Raw genomic sequence first — 23,290 nt, forward strand, 5'->3', positions numbered from 1 at the left:
CCCCCGCTTCCCCCGGCCAGGGCGAGCCACGTCTCTCCCACTACGACGTACAGGCTGACTTTCAAGGGACAGCGACAAACCGCTAGCAACGCCCCCCTACAGTCCTTGGTGGCGAACAGGCAGCGCCAACGCTGGTGAGGACCGCGGGGCGGGAAGGCGAGGGGGCTGCGGCCTGAAGAAGGGCACGGCTCCGCCTCTGCCCTCACAGGGCGTACCAGACCCGCTTGCCGCTCGCTCCACGTCGTCAAGCGCCCAGCTGTGGCTTATCGTCCGGCGAGGCGAGACCAGACCAGACGAGACGAGACGAGACCGGGGCAGGCCCTCCGAGCCACAAGGAGAGAACGACAGAGAACAGAAAAAGCAGCAACTACTGTCACGACGCCCCACCCCAGCTTCAGCCTCAGCCCCGCCCGAGCGGCCCTTCCATTGCTCGTGCGCCTGTCGCTGTGATTGGCGGAGGCTGGGAGGGGCGGGGCTAGAGCCGGACCAATCCAGCCCCGTCGGACCAATCCACCGTCGCCGGAGGGGGTGTTTCAGCGGAATGGTTCAGCCCAGTCACCTCCCCTCCCCCGCTCTCGCCAGACTCAGCCCTTTGGCCGGGCCGTTAGCTGCGCCAGCGCGCGCACAGGCAGGGCCCTTCGGGCTGCCCGTGGCGTTTGCCTGATAGAAGCTGGCGAAATGCGCGGCGCCAGCGCTGCCGGTGGGCCCGTGGTGGAGGTGTCACTCGGCTGCCCTAAGCTGATGGAAGAGACGTTGCCGTCGGTTACCATGGCCCTACGGTTCTGGCGGGCGGCGGCGGCGGCTTCGGCTACGGCGTTTGCATGGGGCGACCGCGAGCGCCTGGGCGCGAGAAGGGGTGAGGGCGCGGGTCCTGGAGGCACGGAAAACGCGCCAAGTTTCCCGTGGTGGGGAGAGCGGTGCCGGGGTGCCCCGTGGTCTCCATAGCAACCGGCGGGTGGCGGACAGCGGCGGCCCTATTCCGTGACAACATGTAGCGGTGAGGAGAGGTAGTCCTGCTGTCGCCGCCATCTGTTCCCCCGGGCTCCGGGCCCGCTCCCGGGGGCCGGGCCGGGCGGGTGAGCGAGCGGCCTCCCGGGCGGGCGGGTGGCGCAGGATAGCGGGAGAGTCCGACGGTAATGCTGAGGAGGGAAGGTGGCTGACAGAGGTCTGGGCGGGGGGCTGCGGGGCCGCACTTAGTTTCAGCGCCCGTTGCTGTTTCCCGCACTAAAAGTAAATAGCGACTCGCGTGTGTATGTGTGCAGGTGTGAGTGCCGAGCGCAGCTTCCCTGCCGGGCTGGCCGCCTCCCCCGCTCCCTTGCCCGTCTGGAAAGATGCCCGGGGTTTTGCCGAGTGACAGCACCGGGCCTGCCAGAGGGAGCCCCTCGAAAAAGAACAGGCTTTCGTTGAAGCTCTTTCAAAAAAAGGAGGCAAAAAGAGCGCTGGATTTCACAGAGTCCGAGGAAAATGAACAAAAGAGTTCAGAATTCAGAGGCTCTGAGATGTACGTAAGAGTTTCGCACTGAGTAAGCCTTTCGGGTTGCGTAGTGAAACTAGTGCCGTGGCCGAACAGGAGTTGTGTTTGATGCAATGGATAAACAGTGCTGCTCCAGCCACTCACTCATGCCGCCTATTCTTGCATAAGTGTGCTTGAACGTGTACTAAAAACCCCTTAAGCCAAGTTAATCAAACCGAGCTAGCCACTGTAGCAAACTTTTGTAACTAATTTGCTTTTTAAGTAAAGAAGTTTGCTGTACTGGGGATGTTTGGCTGGTTGGCATAAACTTTGTATTAACTTGAAGAAGTCTCCTTATTTTAAGTTAATACAATGTAGTTATGCTTGAAAGGATATTAAAATGTAGGGGGTTGCAAAATGAATGGTAGTAAAAATACGTTTTTTTTCCTTTAGCTTTTAAAGGTTATTTATGCTGCAAGGTAATCGATTTTGCTTACTGTTCATGGAATGTTTCAAGCCCTGAACAAAGCTTTGAACTCACTTCATTGCAGCTAGTGAGGAAATCTAAATAGGAAAAATTGCTTAATCGTGGTCAGTTTCAAATGTGTTGAAGACTGAATCTTGGTCTGTTGTGTCAGTACATTATAGGTCACTTCTGTGTAATGTGCCAGGTTCAGTGGTCCCTCTGGTTTTGTCCTTTTGATTTGCATCCAGAAACGAAGTGATGTGCATCTGGAGCAAGGGGACAGTAGTAGAAAATATGTGCTAGGCATGTTTCTCTTAGCACTGCCTTAGGAATGAGCAAAGGACATACAAAAGTATTTTAAAGAGAAGTTTCTTGATTGCTTAAATCAATCTCTTCAGATACTTTTTTTGCAAAATATGAACTGGAACAAACAGCAAATTTGCCTGCTTCTTGTAAATCTTGTCTATTTTGTGTTACTGAAGTGTTAGAGTTGAGCAGTCTGTGAGTGCCCAGAGCAGCCACATAAACAACTTAGAAACACCTTAATGTTGTTTTGGTTTGTGTATATTGATCTTTATAAGCTCGCTTTGAGATGGTGGCTGGCCATATGTGTGCATGCCAGAAGGATTCATTTTCAAGCACTACCTCTTTATTTTGTTTTTTTTCCTGTTGAATAGTGATCAGGTTGTTCCTGCAGCACAGCCTCCTGTGCTTATCAGCTGTGAGAAAAAAGACAACATGTTGCCTTTTGTGGGCCTGAACAATCTGGGCAACACCTGTTACCTTAACAGCATCCTTCAGGTAAGGTGGTGTTCAGGGGCCTAGAAAAGAAGCTTTTCTTTTGCTTAAGCACAAGTGCATGAGCTTTACAGTTTGATAGGACATCGGTGTCTAGATGTATCATGAAGGGAATCTAGTTACAGTGGGGGGGAGAAAAGATGATACTGCAGGAAATGGGTGCACTGTGGGTTGCACTGTAGGGTAATTTTCTCAGTTTGCACACTCTGGGCACCTCCCTGCTATGAATAATCCAGTGTCCTCACATGCTATGCAGCAGCATTGGGAGATGCAAAGCTGGTTTGATCTTAAATGTGGATTCGTGCATGGAGTAACTTCTTACTTTACCAATTCTCTTGTTTTCATCTGTTGCTTTCAGGTGTTATATTTCTGTCCTGGTTTTAAAACTGGAGTGAAACACTTATATAATATCATTTCAAAGAAGAAAGAATCTTTGAAGGATGAAGGAGAGCAAAAAGCCGAAAAGGTAACCTATCTCACAACACCTCCTTTACTTCTAATTGTGTCAGTGAGGAGTGCAAAGAAAAATCTGATTTTTATTCTGTTTGTAAAAAGTTGGCTGCTACTTCAGGTAAAGATACAGCTGAGTTGGTTTCAACTTGTGTTCAAACTTGAATGTTCAGTGTTTGTAAACTTGCAAGCACAAGTCCTAACAGAAGGAACTCAAGAAGAAATTTTGTGCTTCTGAGATTAAGATAATTATGCTATAATACTTTGAGTGGAAGGAAATTGGAGTTTGAGCAAAGCTGGTTTTTAAAGTAATAGCAGTTTAGCTTTTATAATTGTTTTGTACTAACAGAAGAATGATAAATTGTCTGAAACTCACCTGCTTCCCAAAGCAGACAAAAAAAATCTGTCAAATATCTGGTAGAAAAACTTTTTCTCTCCTGACCTTATTTAGTTAATCTGTTACAGATCAAGCTGCAAGTGTTCTTATTCTTTTTATATTGCAGGGAAACTGTAAAGAAGATCCACTGGCAAGTTATGAGCTAATATGCAGTTTGCACTCCTTGATTCTTTCAGTTGAGCAGCTTCAAGCCAGCTTTCTCTTAAATCCAGAGAAATACACAGATGAACTTGCGACTCAGCCACGAAGGCTCTTAAATACCCTTAGGTACAAACCATCTTAAACATCATCAGAATTTGCCCCTGAAGTTTTGAGGTCATTGTGCAGCATTAGAGACTGGCAGGAGGTAGATGGTCTTAAATTTGGGGTGTCACAGGAAGTAGGTTTTTGGTGTTGTTACTGATGATAACATACATTTTGAAAGTAAATTTTAATTTTCTAAGAATATAATTTAAATCCACCTCTAGGTTTAGAACAGTTCTTTAGCCCTGAGTATGTTAAGTGCTTGCATTGACCTGAGGACCAGTTGCATTTGCACTTGTGTTCAAATGCAGAAGGTTGTAGCTGCCTTCCCACAGCTGCCTGTGACAGTGAGGATTTCTCTCTAGGCCCGGAGAGGATCCTCGCTTACTTTTACATCTTGAACTCCCCAGTTTAAATCTCAGATCATGTTAGGCAGGTTGTAAAGAACAATTTTCATTTCTCTGCTCATTTATTTTACTAGAGAGCTCAACCCTATGTATGAAGGCTACTTGCAGCACGATGCCCAGGAAGTTCTGCAGTGTATCCTGGGTAATATTCAAGAAACATGTCAGCTACTGAAGAAGGAAGAATTGAATAAACTGCCTGTGGAAGAGCCTGCACCTAAACTGGAAGAGAAACTTCATCAGGGTACTGAGAGCAATGGAACTGGCAGCCCTTCTGAGGAGGAGGAGAACGTACCAAGTAGCCACACGGGAGAGACGGCCGAAGACAAGTTGCTTAAGGGAAATGGGAAAAGAAAGAGTGATACAGAAGGTGGCAACGCAAAGAAAAAATCCAAAGTATCAAAAGAGCAAATTGCAGCAGAAGAAAATCAAAGACAAACCAGGTCAAAGAGGAAAGCGACAGGGGAAAAGCTAGAAAGTCAAACTGATGCCATTGCCAAGTGTGGCAGCGAAAGCGAGAGCGCCAAGCCGACGCAGAAGAAGTCACGGCTTAGGTTAAACTGGTTAAAATCTTCGTGCAAGCAGCCTAGCATCCTGTCTAAATTTTATAGCCTAGGGAAGTTAACTACAAACTTGGTATCCAAAGAGCCAGGGAAAGAATATGATGACTGTGAGCTTGAGGAGTCCTCTGTAAAGTGTGAAAATGGTCACGATAGTAAAGAAGAATATCATGAACCAGCGTCTCCTGTGGAAAGCCATAATGGAAAAGGAACTGAAAAAGAACCAAAAAAGGAAGGTTAGTGAACAAGTGTATGGGCTTAAGATTAGTGTGGTTAAGAAACTACTATGTATGGGGAGTCAGCCTTCAGGCTGAGTACCCAGAGTTTTCTAAACACAATTTTCAGGAAGTCCTAAATGTTTTTATGAAAGAGAATTTAGTTTTATACACGTTTGTAATGTTTTGGTGTGTTTTGTTTTTTACAACTTGACCTGTTTAGCATACCTCTTAAGAGGCACTTCTCTTAACATGATGTAATCATTGCACAATATAAACCCCAAAAGGCAGAACGTTACCAGGTTTGTATTACCACTAATTTTGGCCATCCAGAGAAATAGACTCAAGATGTAAAGGAAGATTACTGTCAGAAGCAAACAGAATCAGTCCCCATTGACTATGGTTTTGTGCCCTAAGTTTTTTTGGAAACATTCTCTCCTCCCTGTTTTTCAGACCTTCCATATTTCCAGCCTTCCCAAGAACGAGGAAGGACACTGGGTATATCATATATGCTAATTTGCTGGCAGGAATGGATTTTGTTCCTGTCAATGAAACAAGATGCCTGTTGAGGGAAGGGCCTTGCTGTGAATCCACTACTTACTAATTTGGCACTTTCTGATCCACCCACTGATTTTTTGTAACAATTTGAAGGAATGCACAATCTTGTGAGATCTGCATTTCTTCAGCAGATTTGATTCAAATTGGCCAATGAGTTTAGAAAGAGTTGGAGGAGATGACTGAAAATAAATAGAAACCAGGTTGATATCACAGGTGTGGTGCTCTTTGAGGAGACTGATGGTCCATACTAAGAAGGCAGTGCATTGATGGGGGAAAAAAATTTTCCAGAATGGCAGTCGCAATTCAAAGTATAAAACAAGAACCTGCTCTTAAAGAAAACAAGAACCTACTCTTAAAGTCTGAGGACCAAGAGAAAGGGGGTCCCTATTTAGTTAAGAGTAGATGATAGTGTGAAAACTGCATGTGATAAGCAGCTCTTCATCTTAATTCCTGTCTGGCCTCCTTAAAAGGCCACATCAGTCACACAGTCATTTTTTGTTTTCCAAGGATAGCCAGGTTCTGAAGAGTCTTTGGAATAAAATGCATCATAAGTGGTCTGGTATTCTTTTTGCAGGTACAGAGCTGGCTGTTCTTGAACTAGTGGAAAAACTGTTCCAGGGCCAGTTGGTGCTGAGAACAAGATGCTTGGAGTGTGAGTGTTTTACTGAGAGGAGAGAAGATTTTCAGGACATCAGTGTTCCAGTGCAAGAAGATGAGCTTTCTAAAACTGAAGAGAGTTCTGAAAGTAAGTGATTGCCAGAAGGGGTTGTGATGTTTCTGCTTCAGCCAGGGACAGTGCTTCTGGTTTTGCTGGTTAAAATTAGAGGCTTGTTATCTTTTGTCTTGATTAACTTTAGACTTTGGAAACAGCACTGATAACGTAGACAGATCCAGACAGTATTAGAAGTGTTTCAGATTCTAACACACAGCATGGACTGCTCACAGTGCTTCACTTAATCTATGTGCTTTCCTACTTTTATAGTAGGTATGTTCCCCTTGGTTTGGGTAATTCTGTTCTTCCTGGATAAGAAATTCTTTTTCTTCCATTATAATAAATACCTGCATTTTCCCCCTCAAAAATAAAAGAAGTGAGAAACCAGCTCTTTTTGATTAATTCACTGTTAAAGAATTTTCTTTTTCAGTATTTTGGACTGCCCTGACCTGTTAGTCTTCTAACTAGATCACCAATTTTAGGGATCTATAATTAGTTTTTAGCTGTTTTCAAAAGTACACAGGGCAATACCACCTGTTGAAATTCAAGGAAATGTAGTTTCCCATGGACTTAATTTGGAGCAGCTTTTACTGGTTTTGCCCTTCCCCGTTTTGCTCAAGGGCTTCAGAGCAAAGTGTGTGTGGTATTCTTGTATGAAGTGCTACCAACGGTGCCAGGTGATGTCACCAGCAGTGTGAAGCTGTCAGGGGAGGCAGCGTTGAAAGTGAAAAGGAACTCTCTGGTTGTTTTGGAGGTTTGCCTCATGGAGTGAAATTCTGGACTCAAATATGTACACCTGAGGCAGCAGAATTTGTACATGTGACCTAATGACAAGCTTTGGGAAACCCACAGATTTTAAGTAATAATATTTTCTTCACTTGCTGAAATAATTCAGAGTTGAGTACGCTTTGTTTCATAGAATCAATGGTTTGGGCTGGAAGGGACCTTTAAAAAGATCATCTAGTTCCAGCCCCCTGCCATGGGCAGGGACACCTTCCACTAGCCCAGGTGGCTCCAGGCCCCACCCAAACCTGGCTTTGAACACTTCCAGGCTTGATGTCTCTACAACTTCTTTTGGCAACCTGTTCCAGTGTCTTGCACCCTCACAGAGAAGAATTTAAGAGATATTTAGTGTGAGGATAGTTTCTGAACGTGTCTTAAAGTGACATATTTTGGTTTGTTATTTTCTGGTGGGGATGCACTGGGAATATAAATATTAACACATCTGTGAATGTAACAATTCTCTTTTTATAGTTTCTCCAGAGCCAAAAACAGAAATGAAGACTCTCAAATGGGCCATTTCGCAGTTTGCATCAGTGGAAAGGATTGTGGGAGAGGATAAATATTTCTGTGAGAACTGCCATCATTACGCAGAAGCAGAACGCAGCCTTTTATTCGATAAAATGCCTGAAGTGATAACAATTCACTTGAAGTGCTTTGCTGCTAGTGGCTTAGAGTGAGTATGCAGAATCACTGTCTTACAAAACCACTGTGCTGTTGGGAAGGAAACCTTACCAGAAGAGATGAAAATGCTTTCTAACATTCCCCCTAAATCCCCTCAGCTTTCTAGATTAAAATTAAGTTAAATCAGGGGGACACAGCCCCTAATTTCAGAAAAGGCTTTTTATAGTTAGAAGTAGTGGCATAAAATGAGCTCTGTGAAGAAGTCTTGTGGAAGCGTATTCTCCCCAAAACTTGTTTAATGTATATTTGTACAACAGCCTGATGCTTTCTTAAAACTTCCCTGTGTGAGGTTAGAGAACCACACAGAATTAACCAGGTTGGAAAAGACCTTCAAGATCATCAAGTCGAACCTATCACCCAACACCATCTAATTGACTAAACCATGGCAGGTCTAAGTATTTCAGCAGAGAGAGAGAGAGAGGGAGTATGAGAACAAAACTGAATTTTATGGCCACAGCTAGGACTTCAGTCTCTAAGTGAATGTGAGTACTAAAATGCAGGAAAAAAGATCAGGAGATAAACATTTTAAAGATCTAACAGTACAGAAATCCTTTAATATACAAAAATATCAGTGTCACTGATGTTCAACTGCTCAGCAATCAGTTAGATGCTGATTTTTGAAGGAGATTATTCATATGAGAGTGTTCTTTACCTGTTATCATACTAAGGAATGCAGAGATTTCCTTTGTGAAGGGAGGAAAAACGAACCCAGCCAAATCCCCGTCTCTACAATACTGTGCACAGATAAAACAATGCCATGACACTATGCAAAGCATTTTGCAGTAAATGCTCTTTCTCCACTGAACTTCAAATAATGAAAAATGACAGAAGGCTTCATCAGGAAAAACTACTCTTAAACGATAAGATAGTTCTCCAGATCCTTCAGAAGACGATTACACCACAAACTGGTTTGAGAGTGACAGGACAATTTTGGTCCCATTTGCAGACTTGGCCTGTATTTACAGCTTTCCCTGATACTCCAACAGAACTTCTGCTGCCTGCAATTTTATTTGCCACATGCAGCAGAGGAAGATAATTTTTTGTTGGTTTCAACACCCCCCTGCTGGCATCTGTTCCAGGGTTTTATCACCTGATGGCTAAGGCACAGTTCTGTGCTGCTTTGCTATGTGCAGCAAGTTACTGAGGCACAAATTAGTTTGGCCTTTTCTCCTTGTGGTTTACATTTCCCTGTTGGGTTGTTTAGAGCTTCAGAGCTACCTTGCCAGCAGGAAGTCCAACACATGAAGTCTTTGTGTCACTAATAATATTTTAGAACTTGATGTGCATAGGACCTTTGTCACTGCACAGATAGCAAATGTGAGTTGACAGATGAGGACAGCCTATAAGAAGTGCTGATAACTGATTGTAGAATAACTATTGCCAGGGACTGGGTCAAGATCCTTTTACAGGTAGTTTGGTAAAATTTTAAAACTCTAATTTTTGCTCTTAGAGCAAGAGCAGTTCTTGATTTTGGTATTTATTTTTAGGACTATCTAGGTTTCTGACAAAGTATAAATATTAGAACAGCTTAGGTTAGAAGGGACCTTGGAGATCATCTACTCCAGCCTCTCCCTAATGTCTGCTAACATCTCTTCATACAAGTCTAGGGTCGTAACATACAAAATTGGCTTTTTGTTGGTCCACATAATATTGACTATCCCAAGTCAGAGAAAAAGCTGCACACTTTCTGTTGAGTGTCCCTTGATGTGAGAAGGGATCCTGGTATGATGACAGCCTGTTCAAAAAGTACAACCCAAGATGCCCACCTGAAAGGAAGTCTGAATATTATCTTCAGTTTGCTCCTACCCTTGCTACTTTTTGTTTCCCTGAGAAGGATATTTGCAGCTTGCAGGTTAACCAGCCATCTCTTAAAACACTTACCTCTTCTGTCCTGGCAATCTTCAGGTCCTTGCTCCAAAATAACTTGGACCTGTATCCTGGTCTGACTGAATCCAGTCTCTTGTGGTGTTCCTCATGTGTCCTCTGAATTGTGTCATACATTTTCTGCCACGTGATAGCAGCCAGAGATCAAGGAGTGGAAAAATCAGATGTAGAATTGGAGTCAGTGATGAAGCTGAAGCTGCTCAGGAGATTGTTTCCCAGTTTTTGGCTTGGCCATTTTATCTTGGACAACACCATGTAATTTGTGAACAGCTTAATTTGGGGCAGAGCTGCAAATCAAGTGGGGAAGAGCCAAAGTGGAGAGAGCAGAGCACTGGCTTGCTCCATGGTATCCAGAGTCACTCTTAGTGTGGTTTTTGAGCAATGGATTTTGATGGAGCTTCTCCCAGATGGCTTAGGTAAACTTCTATCATATTTAGTAGAAAAGTAAACTGTTCAGAGATGAGAGAGCACTGATTTGCCTGAAAAGTAGAAACAGACTATTTTGCTGGCCTTAAACTAAGACTTTTAAACTAAGAACCTTCCCAAAACTTCTTTCCCATAAAAATCTGAACTTTTGTTTGCTTCTTAGTTATGCTCTACTAAGTTTTCTGAAGACTAAGTTGTAAATAAATGAAGAGGAATGAAGCAGAGAGGAACAGTAATGTAACTATTTGCAGCTAGTAGCTATTTGTTTCATTTTTTCTAGATGCTGGCTTGCAAAGTGTTTTGAGCTTATTTAAATAAACCAGCCAGTGTGATAATCTATTTCCCTGGGAATGAGTAATTCTCTATGGCAAGTGTGTGTGTGAGGGTGGGTAAAAAATGCCAGGCCATGTGTGCTCAGCCTGGGAAGCTATTAAGAAATGGTAACATCTAATTAAGCACTTTTACTAGGTAAATGTAACAGTTGGTGAGAAAACTAAGATTTTTGTCTTGTGAAATGGTATCAGGTAAGAGCAGCCAATTCTTTCTTTGTTTTTTTTAAAAAAGCTTATTTTAGGGTTTGTTCCAGTCAACATTTGCTGTTTGGTGACAGCAGTGTGCTTGTGCTACTGGAAGTCTTTTATCTGGAGTATTTTACATCCTTCTGTGTTCAGAGTGTTGCAGTGAAATAGCTGAAGGCTTTAAGGGTCTGTAAATAACTTGAGGTATTAATTCAGTACAGTGGGTAAAGTTCCACTAATTTATGGCCTCAAAAGATGCAGTTGCAGAGATGGAGTTTGTTGTGTATGAACTGCTGTGCATCAGTCAGAGGAGACAGAGTACTTGGCTTGCAATTTTTCTGTCTTCAGATTCTTATCATTAAGAAGAACAAAAAGCTAATAGGAAAAGATTTCCTCTCTTATTTCCTCCTCTCCAAATCTTTCTGATGCTGGATCTCATTCAGAAGAAAGGTAGAGCCTGGTTTTTTAATGTTTCATGTGAATATGGTTGTCACCGTGTGCTTGAGTGGAACTGGTTTTCTGATGCCAAGTATCAGCAAGCAGTTTCTTGACTCTCCTCTGAATATCTCTATTTCTGGCTACCCATAATAGGGATTTTCAGAAGATGTAAAATGTTATTTGCTAATTCTTTGCTCTTTGTGTTTCTTTTGGTGTAGTCACATGTTTATGGTAAGCTTAGGTCTAAAAATGAGATTTCAGTTATTTAGAGTTGAGTGACTGAGGACCTCTGTGTGTGTGTAAATGATGTCCTTGATGTTTCTAAGGGTTTATGGCTGTGAAGATGAGCAAAATGTTTAGCACAGCAGCATGAAAACAAAACCAAAACTCTGTTACTTCAATTACGCTTACAGTTTCTCTGGATTAAAAATAGTTATTCTTTCTGATGATAAAAATGCAAGTAGAAGAATAATAGTTAGCACTTTGGAATTAAGTTTTACAGGGTTTATCCAGATACCTCAATATTTCATCTCCCTAAGCAAGACTGAATCATCACTGAAATCTATTGGGACATCATAACATATTGTTAAATAAAGGGGTTAATTACAGTGGGCTGATGCAATATGGAAATGATGTAAGATCAGAGTCATTGACGGAAGCTAATACACAATAATGTGAAACTCCCACCACGTTCTTTTCAAACTCTTTTAAGAAGATTCTTATTGTAAAGACTCAGACTGTTCTCATTGTACAACTGTGCACTGTGAACAAACTTAAATATTGATGGAATAATAGATGCTTTTTCCAAAGTAAATTGGCTACATAATAGTTTTAAAAGCCTCTCTAAGAGGGCACTTAATGAGGAATCCCTAGTAATAAGGAGGTGTTAGTAACTTACCCATCCTTAGATAAGCATTACATATATTGGCTGTACACTGCAGTGCACTAAAGTGGCCTGAGGAAAATGACTCGGTTTTCTCTGAGTGACATCAAAGCTACTTGGAAGTAAGAGAGATTTACAGATTCCCTGATTGCATTGGGTTGGAAGGGACCCTCAAAGGTCACCTTGTTCAATCCCCCTGCAGTCAGCAGGGACACCTCCAACTAGATCAGATTGCATGCAGTAAATGACTGTTTCAGGGGCTTGGGGCAAAAAACCCAACACCCTGCTTACTTCAGCCTTGGGTGTTGAAGAGGTGTGGGGTGGTTTGTTTTTTTGTGTTTTTTTGTTTGTTTGTTTTTTTTTTTGGGGGGGGGGTTTGTTTTGGTTTTTTTTTTTAAACTTGAATAGAAGCTCAAAAGATAACTGAAGAATTTGGTTAATCACTGTTTAGAACTTTGAGAAAAAGGGAATCTCTTAACTAGTTAACCTATATAGCTACTAGGCTGTGAGGTTTAACGTTCTACACACTGATAAAAATGTCCTTACTGAGCAGGGGGTGCCTGGGGCAGATGTTGCTCCTGAGAAGTTGACAAGTGGGAATTTCTCGCATTCCTATCACCAATGTCTGGTAGAAGAAAAGCGTATGGGCCACTTAAAGAGGGATTTATTATGAGCTGTTGTGGCAAGAGGTCTTAACTTGCTCTTTCTTCTGAAGGTTTGACTGCTATGGTGGACTGTCCAAGATAAACACTCCCTTACTGACGCCCCTCAAACTGTCACTAGAAGAGTGGAGCACAAAGCCGACCAACGACACCTATGGCTTGTTCGCAGTGGTCATGCACAGTGGCATTACAATTAGCAGTGGACACTACACAGCTTCTGTCAAAATTACAGATCTCAACAGCCTAGAGTTAGACAAGGGAAACTTCATCACTGACCAAATGTATGACGTGATTAAACCAGAACCCCTGAACGAGGAGGAGGCAAGAACTGCGCCTGAAGACTACGACGATGGTGAAGTGTCCTTTAGAGTCAGTGGAAACATGCAGCCAGGTAAAGTTCTGAACAAAAAGAACATGGAAGCTGTTGGACTTCTTGGTGGGCAGAAGAGCAAGCCTGACTGCGACCTCTATAACAAACCAGCTAACCCTGAGAAGTTCCTGAACGTAGTTGCCGAAAGCAGGAATCCCGAGTCTAGCAGTAGTAATGGGAGTGCGGGGAGCAGCACTGAACATGGCCAGCAAAATGGTGTTGCTTCCAGTGGACTCGAAAACAAGGCTCTCTACGTGCTGCAGAGCCTAAAAGAGTATGAAGGGAAGTGGCTGCTCTTTGATGATTCTGAAGTGAAGGTTACAGAAGAAAAGGACTTTCTTAATTCTCTTTCTCCGACATCGTCATCTACATCAACTCCTTACCTACTGTTTTATAAGAAAATTGTAGAGTGAGACTGTACTTGGAACTGTAAATATTCAGGATTTGCATACACCTCTTGGTCTGATTTGCATCAAAACTACCTGGAAGAAATGGCTGTTTTGTTTTTGAAGCCACTGGATCACAATGTTCCTGGTCTCTTTTTTGTTTGGTTGGTTGGTGTAAGTGGCTCAACTTGAATTAACAAAGCCTGACATAGAACTCACATAAAACTCTCTGCTGCAGAAATAGTGCTATGACCTTTTAGAAATGCCCATTTGTATAGATCCTAAATGATGCCTACAGTACACAGTAGTGGTTTTAACACAACTCTAGGTCTCAGACATGCCTCTCCTGTATTATTAGGTCTTTTTTTTTTTTTAATAAAAGTTATTTGTATTCATATCCTGGAGTAAATGTATATTAACTAGCAGAGTTCATCAGAAGTTGTGTATTTTTGTAACTTGAGAAGTTATTACTTCATATTTAGTCTTTGGGTAATTGACGTGGTTTATTCTCCTTCTCCACTTCTGTAGTGCTTGGTGCAACTCAAGGCACAAGGAAAAAAAATAAAGGGTCTTGTAACCTTGTTTAGTGTGTTGGAAGGAACTAAACTTAATAGAAATGTTTGGTCTAATTTGCATCTTGTTGCATAGGTGTTCAGTGAGCAAGTGTAAATAGGTGTGATTAATACTTGGAAACGGGGGAGTGTGCAGTGTAACTAAAATAATTTTGTACTTTTAAGAGTAAAGCCCTCTAATATGCATATCTGTTTGGGTGAGTTTGGAACTTAGTGATGACCTTCTAACAGCTAATTTGTACTCAGAGCTCACTGAAGTGTGGGAAAACAAAGGCAATTGGCTTTGATGCTTTGTTACAAATGTATATATGAAATAAAAAAAATAGTATGATATGCATCTGAGATGACCAGATCAGACTTCTGTGTTTGGAGAGGGGGAAGTGGTTGGGCACCATTACAAAAAGGTTGGGAAACTACTTAAGAGAAGTGGAAGACTTAGAAGTACTTTAAGAAATAACATTCTCTTTTAACTGATTCTTGTACAGCATATCCTGATTGGAAAGCACTTGATGACTAGAGGTAAGGTTCAGAGGGAAAGGGAAATGTGAAAAAAAGCAAAATGTTTGGCACTGAACACTAGAAGTTAAAATCCCAAATCATCTGTTAGATGCTAAAGGATTAAAGTGAATCCTATAAACTGCAGGCACTTAACAACTTTAAAGTAAGAGACAAAATAGGCTGTTTACTGCCATGGGATGGAATGACATGGACTGCTGCTGCAGAGACAAGGAGAGAATACCCAAGAAGTGAGTATGTCCTGGTTTTCTGGATGTATTTACACTTTCTTCAAAAGCAAATTAACTTCTTTATGGGAAAAGCCCTAGAAATCTACCTACTTTATTCTGCACTACTTGTTTTTTCACAGTCTTTTGTCATAATGGAGGATAAACATGGAGGTAGCTGATAGAAAATGTCTTCTCCATGTTATGGTGGACCTCTGATTCCTGCCTTGAGTTGGCAGCATAGCCTATATGCTGATGAGGAATTGCTAGAACATGTTTCAGTTTAGGAAGCTTTGACAGTCAAGAGAGACCAGCACTTCAAGGGCTGGACTACATTTGCTTATATAATCTCATGCTAAATAAATATCTGTAGGAATTGTCTTCTGCAGAGGAGAAAAATCTGGAATGACAAATACAGGGAAACCTTTCCCTTTTCCCAAGCATTGTCACCATAATAAATAATTTCATAGTCTAAACCAAGAAATAGCTACATTAAAAAAACAAACCCAAACCCAACCCAACTGGAATCTTACCTTGCAAGGGTAGCCAAATCACATTACAGAATGCTATTTTTTTTTTTTTTTACTGCCTGCAGCATGGGCGTTGTGGAATTTCAGCCTGTAAATGAAAGTTTGTTTTTCTTCCACACTTGACCCAAGACTTATCTCTTTCATTCAACAGCAGGAACAGGAACTGTTCCAAGGAAACAAAATACCATTATCTTCCAACAAAATACTGGCCAGGGGCTCATCAGAAGATGACCCAGCTGTCTTCCATCATACTAGAAAGCTTGAGAGAAACCTTCTTTGTAGGCAGCTGAACAGAAAACACCATCAGCTGGAATATGCTGAAGGAAAAAACACTGCTCTGGCACACAGATAGTGTGGGGTGGGTTTCTGGAGACTTACTCAAATAGAGCACTCGCCACCCTTCTGGATTAGTCACTGCAGTAAGCACTGTCATGTATTGCATGCACCCTGTAGTTTGCTGCAATGGAAACCACACAGTGTGGCTGCCCACACTGAGCCTTCCATGAGCCTACACTTTTACACACCTGTACTGATAAGACAGATTCATGCTGACATAGGGCCATCCAGTAACATCACAAGACATTTATACAAGATTTGGATTAAAATAGATGATGTTTTGTTCACTGAAGAAACAGTGTACAAGGCTTACTCCTGTAAATCACAGGTTTGTTCTGTCGTGGCTATTATGATATTTTAGTCCCTTTTGCACTTTGTAAATATATTTTGCTGCTGCAGAGCTACCTCACTCTTATTTTTGCCATTATGAGAGTCCCTGAGTCCTGTACAGGTTCTAAAGCCCTGTCAGCACCCCTGGGCTTTGCAACAGGCCTTTGAAATGCCTTAAGGCAAGGGGGGAATTAAAATATTTAGGTTAGAGGAGTAGTTTGCTTTATATCAGAAACTCCATGCAGGCTTTGCTGCTACAAACCAGCACACAGAACTAGTTCAAGGGAGCTGATCAGAGACCAGCAAATGAAAAAAAACACTACAGATATATAGGTTACTAAAAAAACCCCACATCACTACTATGAAGCTGTTGGAACAAAAGAGCACAGGGAAGTAGGAGAAATTTGCAGCAGTGCTCTCCCTTCCCCAACACACCCTCTTGATCCCAGCCAGCACCACACCCTGCACCATCCCACTAAGAACCACCCTGCTGGGTGTCATCCTTCTGGGGCAGACCATCGGGGTTCCAAATCAGTGTCTTTCCAGCCCTGCTCAGCAGCAGTACAAGCATTCACTAACGTGAAATATGAAGACTAAAAAAAGCCCCTCCCCACCCTAAATCCCTGTACAGATGCAGAAGGTGAGCTCTTGCTGCAGCTACACTTGCTAGAACAGAAGGGGGGATGTGTGTGAACCCCAAAGAAACCACCCTCCCCCTCCTCCCCCCAGGACCTTCTAACATACAACAATCTGCAGGCTCAACCTGAAGGTTAGAACTACTTTTGTTTCAAAAGTGAAATAATCTCAAATTGGAAGTCAGGATATGTAACTGTTTGCTATTTTAAAAGCTCATGTATAGAACTCAGGGTTTTTTCTTATAAATGTTAAGTAGCACATTTATCAAGTTTGTTTTTTTATATATTTAGGTATTTCTATAGAGAGAACAAGCTTGTGTTTAATCACCTTCTCCTTCCAAAGGACCTTGTTCAATACTGAGAGGAAAAAAAAAAAACCTAAGGGACTAGATTTAGGAGTTCTGTACTCAGCTCCAATTCTGTGTCCTTGAAGGGCTTTGTTAGCCTCCAAAGTGACTGCTGTAAACCAGATGCTTTTCTTTCCATAACTAAGAATGCAAGGAATGCTCTCTAGGTAAGCTTTTAACTTCAACTCTGAGCTTTTATATTCTTTTTCCCCATGACATTTGTTTTTGTATTGAAAAAGGGACACAAAAAGCAGCCCAGCTGCATTTACACTGCTGAGCCACAATGCATTCAAAGTTAGGAGGTTACAGTGCTGCTTGGACTTCCTAGCTGAGAGAAACAACAGCACGGTGGGGGTTGGAAGGGATCTCAGAGATCATCAACCCCTCTGCCATGGGTAGGGACACCTCACAACTAGACTCAGCTGCTCAAGGCCTCACCCAACCTGACCCTCAGCAACTCCAGGGAGGGGACATCCACAATCTCCCTGGCAGCCTGTTCCAGTGTCTCACCACCCTTACTGTAAAGATTTCTTCCTAATCTCCCGTCTAAATCTGCCCTCCTCAAACTTCAGTCCTTTTTGTCTCATCCTATCACAACAAACCCTTGTAAAAAGTCCCTTCCCAACTTTCCTGCAGGCCCTTTTCAGGTACTGGAAGGCTGCTCTAAGGCCTTCCCAAAGATTTTTCTCCAGGTTGAACAGCCCACAACTCCCACAGTCTGTGCCCACAGGAGAGGTTCTCTGATCATCTTCACAGCCCTCCTCTGGACCTGCTCCAGCAGTTCAATGTCTCTCTTATGCTGGGGGCACCAGAACTTGATGCAGTACTCCAGGTGGGGCCTCATGAGAGAAGAGTAGAGGGGGAGAATCACCTCCCTTTTGAATGCCTCCAGAGATGGAGACTCCACAACCTCTCTGGGCATCCTGTTCCAATGCTTTGCCACCCTCAAAGTAAAGAAATGTCCCCACCCCGCAACCCTGCTCCAGAAGTCATGCTGAAACACCACTGGCACAGGAGGTAAAGCAGTCCCAAGCTGTGCCTCCACTCTTCTGATGGCTACAGAGGGAATTATTTTTCTTTGCAGCAACTTGTACTCAGAGTTACAAAGGACAAAGGATGGGGACAATAAAAATCATCACCACTTGGTTAAGAAGTGTGACTGTAAGACTTACCTTCCTCTGAACCTTTTTCCCAGGCATGGTGAGCTCTGAAGTCCAAGGCACAGGGAGTTAAAGTGTAAACATTCACATATTTAATAGTACCATCAAAATAACCATCATCACTACATTAAAAACTTCCAAAAATGCATTTTTTTTGCCTATGGTCCTAATATAAATTAAATATATGAACTAAAAGTAAATAAAATTTAACATTAGGTAATGCTATAAATAAAGGTAAATGCGTTTAGTGTACCTTTGAGTCATAAAAATGCCTTAAAAACCAGGTATGTTTACAGCTTATCACCAATACTCTGGATACCACTGCCATGATTTTTCTTTTTCAAACATTGATAAGTCTACATTTGACAATTCAGAATGATTTTTGTTTGTTGGTTGGTTTTTGTTTTTTGTTTTTGTTTTTTTGGCCACTGAACACTTTGATGGAGGAAGAGGTGTGTGGGATGTCCAGGATGAAGTCCCAGTTTTATTTCACAATAAAACTTCTTTGATTCCCAGCGCTGATAACAAGGCTCTTTCTTTTCAAAACCCTTAATTTTAAGTGCTCTTTTTTTTAATTTTGGTTTTTAACTCGCTTAGATATCCATTTTGCGAAGGCTCATCCTGCTGAAGGAGTCTCTGAGGGAGAGAAAATACAATGATGAGCTTACATTTTCCATGATGAATCACAGAATCATGAATCACAGAATGGCTTAGGCTGGAAGGAACCTGAGAGATCACCTACTCCAAACCCCCTGCCATGGGCAGGGATGCCTCTCAACTAGACTTGGCTGCTCAAGGCCTCATCTTGCCTGGCCTTGAACACCTCCAGGCAGAATGCATCCACAACCACTCTAGGGCAACCTGTTCCAGAACCTCACCACCATTGTACTGAAGAACTTCTTCCTAAGATCCAGTCTAAAGCTGCTCTCCCTCAGCTTCAAACTATTCCTCCTTGGCCAGACACCCTTAGGAAAAGTCTCTCCCCAGTCTTCCTGTAGAATCCCTTCAGGTACTGGAAGGAAGCTCTAAGGTCCCCCTGGAGTCTTCTATTCTTCAGGCTGAACAACCCCAGCTCCCTCAGCTCCCTCCTCCTCCTCATAGCAGAGGTGTTCCAGTACTTGGATCATCCTCGTGGCCCTCCTCTGGACTCACTCCAAAGGAGCGTCATCAGAGAAATGATTCTGCTATTTGATTTCCAGTGTTTTCTACAGCTGGCTACTACAAAAACTGAGCCCACTGACACGAACCAATTGTTTTCCAATGAACTGGCTTGGGGTCTGTATCTGGGATCACTCAACTGCCCAAGTTTTACTGAGATGAAAGCTGACAGCAAATTTAATTCATGTGTATCCAGAGAAGCAGCACAAACCATCTGCACAACTAAAACTTATTTAAGTCTTTCAAATAAATCTCTAAGTGGAATTTGTCTGGATTGCACTCCCTGCGCAGGCTCAATTTCACATGATTAGACAAAAAAACCAATTTTACATGATTAGACAAAAAAAAAACAACAACAAAAGGGCTGGTGAGGGTCCCACCTGGGTGGGGAGGACAGCACTGGTCTTCCCACCATCCCCAACCAGCAAGAGATGACTCCAGCAGAGAACAGTGAGCACACTGTACATGACCTGGGGAGAGCTTAAAGCATCATGAGCCTGGGTAATGAGGGAAGGTCACCTTTCCGCAGTGCTCAGCAGGCAGAACACCACATCAAATACAGGTAGGGAAACATCAGTAAGCTCTGCTATATGAGTTGGGAACACTCATTTCCTTCTCATCCAGCACAAAGTCTTGCTCTTTTTAGAACAAAATTTTGCCAACATTCTATTTTCACAACATTTTTAATATTCCTCATTCCTCTTTGCCTCTGAACTGCCCTTGCACGAGGAGAGGCTCAAACCCAGGGCTGTTTTCTAAACCAGCAGTACGGACATGAGCTGAAGGCCACATTCGCTCAATTCTCTTCCAGGCCCTGCTGTCAAAAAAGCACTCAGTGCTATCAAAGTACTTCCAGAAACACCCCCTCCCCACACTGGTGTGGGACCATGATGCCAGGGCAGTGCAGTTTTGCTGGACTGAGTTATTCTACCTTGCTGCCAAGGCTGCCAAGCCAAAGATAAGGTGGAGAGTACCTACTGGCAAGACTTCTGCCTCTGTTCTAGAAGCTCTGTTAGAACAAAGTCCCTCTGCTCAGCCACAGCTGGTGCTACAGGCTCTGACCTGCTTCACACACATCCCCAGTGGGGTTTTTTATGTTCAGTCTCATTGCAAACAAACATAAAGCCCAGACATCAATTTATTGGTCTTCCAGCATGGAAGACATCAACTGTTTTTCTACCCTGCCTGCCCCTAGAGCTTCTCATGCCAGCTTCGCTGGGAAGAAACAAGTTTCAAACTCCTGCCACAGTGAAGGTGTTTTTTAATCTACAAAGAATGGGACATAGAATGAAAAAAAAAAAAGATCAGGGATAAAAGGAACCACTGCGAACACCACCTACCATAACTGCTGGGAAGGGGATGTGCTCTGAAATCAGGACAGAAGGGGAAAGGGATGGACTCAAAACAAATTGAAAACAAATAGATGTCACAGGTTCACCGGGCAGATCAGACCCCAGTTTTACACCCTCTTTATCTCTGTTGAAAGAGTAAAATCAAATATCCACCTGTGGCAAGTGACTGGCAGCACTGCCTTATACAACTGAGGGATCTTTCTGTTTATCAAAGGCTGGAGGGCTTCCTTTAGCCGGTGGTAATTCCTCTCGAGTTCGCGCTGGTACTCCTTCTGGTCCGGACCGATCAGGCTCTTGTTCTTGCGCAGGGCATCTTCACATCTAGCAAAGAAAGGCCTGTGTGAAACTTGGGCACATAAGAAAGGGTCTGCTTGCTACAGGCTTGTTAATCTAGTAGTACACCAGCATTCATTCTGTGGCTCTGGGATGACACAGAATGTCTTGCTCTCTCTTGTCTTTTGGGTAATGAAGGCTCAGTTAAACCACTTGGTGTCCATGGAGAAAGGAGAGGTGGTTGTATTTCCAATTTCCATTTCACTTCCAGAGTGACAACTCTTTTGTTATTTTAATTTACTTTCCAGTTATGTTTATCCTCTCTGAAGAGAAATCATAAACTGATCTCCCCATAGCCTCTTCCAAGCCAAGAAGATTTAAAGGTGGACAGATCTACTGCTTTCCTCAGGAAAGATTAATAAATAGCAGACTGATATGTTCACAGATTCACAGATGGCACTGGGTTGGAAGTGACCCTTAAAGGTCATCTTATCCAATCCCCCTGCAAGTCAGCAGGGGCACCTCCAAGTAGATCAGGCTGCCCAGCACCACATCAAGTCTGATCTTGCACATCTCCAGGGATGGGGCCTCAACCACATCCCAAATTTTCATCAGGAACATTCCTACTTGTGAAGATGTAAGTTAAACAAAGGGTATGAACAGAAGTGTGTCATCAACGCCATTTATCACATATGGGAAAATTACATTGCCACTGGATCTATTTACTTGGAACATTTTTATTTCAATTACTCCTTGGTCCTTGCAAAAGACGCTGGACTGAGAATGCAGCTTGCACTGCTGAAGAGAAAAGCAGGGCAGCCAGCACATTTCTCCAGAGAATTCTGCCAGCATGCTTCCACTTTGTGTGGAGAAATTAACTTCAGAAGAAAATTAAATCTCCTGGCCAGTTCAGAAGTTCCTCCTGACCCTGCCAAGCTGTGAGTTCATTTGTGCCAGCATGGCCAGTTGTGTTTGCTGTGATCACCAATTCCTTCCTAAGAAAGAGCAAAGCCAAACGACTTCATCCCCTTAAGTCATGGACCAGCAGCACCAGAGAAGCAGGGAACAAACTGGGCAGCTGAGGAACACAGCTGCATATGGAAACTGGACAGATGGAGGTAGAACCTGAATACCCCTCTCTCCAGATAGCCCCTGTGTTACTGTACATGCTCCTGCCTGATGTGGTAGCATCTGGCAGGCAGCTTGAAGACAATACTCCATACCTTTTCGTGAAGTCTTTGAAACAGAGTCGTAGCTTGTTATGATGCCTGAAGAGCTTTGGGTCATTGGGTATTTCAGATAAGAAGACTTGTGCAACTTCTAATGGTCCCTTTAGGAGCAGAAGAGAAAAAGCAGGTTTTCCAGAACCCTCTGTCATAGCCAATCGCTTCTTGCACATAGAAACATTCATAAAATGCAACATGAATGCATCCTGAAGAACTGCAGCTGGCAAATCTGGCATCTATCACCAAACGTGGTGACAACTGCAGCTCTTTTAAGCCTTCTTTTTGTTTTAAATAAAGCTCTGCTTTTGGAAAACAGTGTGAGAAAATGGACAGATTCTACATTTGTTTTCTCTTATAAGGACTCCTGACAGAGTTTGCTCAACTCTCAACTAAGACAAAGTTTAAACAATGCAGATGGAACCAAGGAAGCGTTTGCCAGCATTGCAAACTCAACCCAGAACTTGACATTCCAGCTGATTTTCTTTTTCCAGCTTGTCCATTAGTAGAGGTTTACTCATACTCCCTCAGTTTTTCCTCAATTTTCTTCCATTCATTAGCTTTGCTTTCCATTTTGTTCAAAAACAACAACAGGACACAATCCTACTTCCACCCAGCAGGGCCTGGCTATCTAAAGGGAAAGTAAAGAAACTCATAAGGAAGAAGGAGAAGCAGGCAGAAACATCAGTGAATGCCAGGAAGGAGTAGGTTCTGAGAGAGGGTTGTCTCTTCTCAGACACCTTCCAGCTCTTCACCGCATTTTCAGGACTCCTACTCAAATAGCAAAGTCACTAAGAGCTGCTGGTCTAGAGCTACCAGTGCCTTTAAACACATTCCATAGACTGAATGGGCTAAAAAATCGAAGATAACTTAGAAGTAAAGTCCAACACTGAGCATCCCCAGCACTGAGTGATGTATGTCCTACCCCAGGGTCTGAAACTCAAGCCAGTGATCCTCACCTGATTTACTGTGGTACCTACTGATCCTTGCAGCACCATTTGCAGCATCTTTGGGTCTGCAGGGTCTTGGTGGGTTGCAAAAGCTAATTCCTGTGTTTTCTTCTGCATGTCCTCTATAGCAACTTCAATGGGAGTCAAAATGATCTAAGCAAGCAGCCAGAACAGAGGACATTTAAAACCATAGAATCGTTTTGGTTGGAAAAGACTTTTAAGATCATCAAGTGCAACCATTATCTAAGACTACTATTTGTTAGGGTTGAGACTACCAAGCAGATACAGACTTCCAGAAACACTAAGGTCCCTTTGGGGTGGCACACTGAAGTGGGAGAGACCAAGAGAACCGACAGTCTGGACAGAAACAGAACGTCTCAGTCTTGGTTTAGGAATACCAAGAGAAGATTGATTT

General features: G+C 42.9%; 2 protein-coding genes across 2 annotated transcripts in view; one reads left to right on the plus strand and one right to left on the minus strand.

Annotated features, from left to right (window-relative positions):
• Positions 1-1,331: 1,331 nt before the first annotated feature.
• USP1 (ubiquitin specific peptidase 1) lies at positions 1,332-14,135 on the plus strand. The gene is made up of 8 exons (XM_054384126.1): positions 1,332-1,501; positions 2,597-2,720; positions 3,076-3,183; positions 3,671-3,831; positions 4,289-5,007; positions 6,119-6,289; positions 7,511-7,712; positions 12,585-14,135. The coding sequence occupies exons 1-8, from the start codon at positions 1,332-1,334 to the stop codon at positions 13,312-13,314; spliced, it is 2,385 nt and encodes a 794-aa protein (XP_054240101.1). The 3' UTR covers positions 13,315-14,135.
• Positions 14,136-18,512: 4,377 nt separating this feature from the next.
• Positions 18,513-23,290, minus strand: part of DOCK7 (dedicator of cytokinesis 7) — a 120,039-nt gene continuing 115,261 nt past the window's right edge. Inside the window, exons 48-51 of the mRNA XM_054384559.1 lie at positions 22,885-23,028; positions 21,926-22,032; positions 20,583-20,750; positions 18,513-18,555 (exon numbers count right to left, since the gene is read on the minus strand). Coding sequence (XP_054240534.1) covers positions 18,513-18,555; positions 20,583-20,750; positions 21,926-22,032; positions 22,885-23,028 — 462 coding nt within the window. The remainder of the gene's footprint in view (positions 18,556-20,582; positions 20,751-21,925; positions 22,033-22,884; positions 23,029-23,290) is intronic.

The sequence above is a fragment of the Indicator indicator genome, chromosome 10 (genome assembly GCF_027791375.1).
Source record: "Indicator indicator isolate 239-I01 chromosome 10, UM_Iind_1.1, whole genome shotgun sequence".
Taxonomy (NCBI): Eukaryota; Metazoa; Chordata; class Aves; order Piciformes; family Indicatoridae; genus Indicator; species Indicator indicator.

Excerpts from the sequence above, each read along its gene's own strand:
- USP1 (XM_054384126.1), top strand. The coding sequence starts at position 1,332 with ATGCCCGGGGTTTTGCCGAGTGACAGCACCGGGCCTGCCAGAGGGAGC. Across the intron at positions 3,184-3,670 it reads GAGAGCAAAAAGCCGAAAAG|GGAAACTGTAAAGAAGATCC; the intron begins GTAACCTATCTC and ends TTTATATTGCAG. Across the intron at positions 3,832-4,288 it reads AGGCTCTTAAATACCCTTAG|AGAGCTCAACCCTATGTATG; the intron begins GTACAAACCATC and ends TTATTTTACTAG.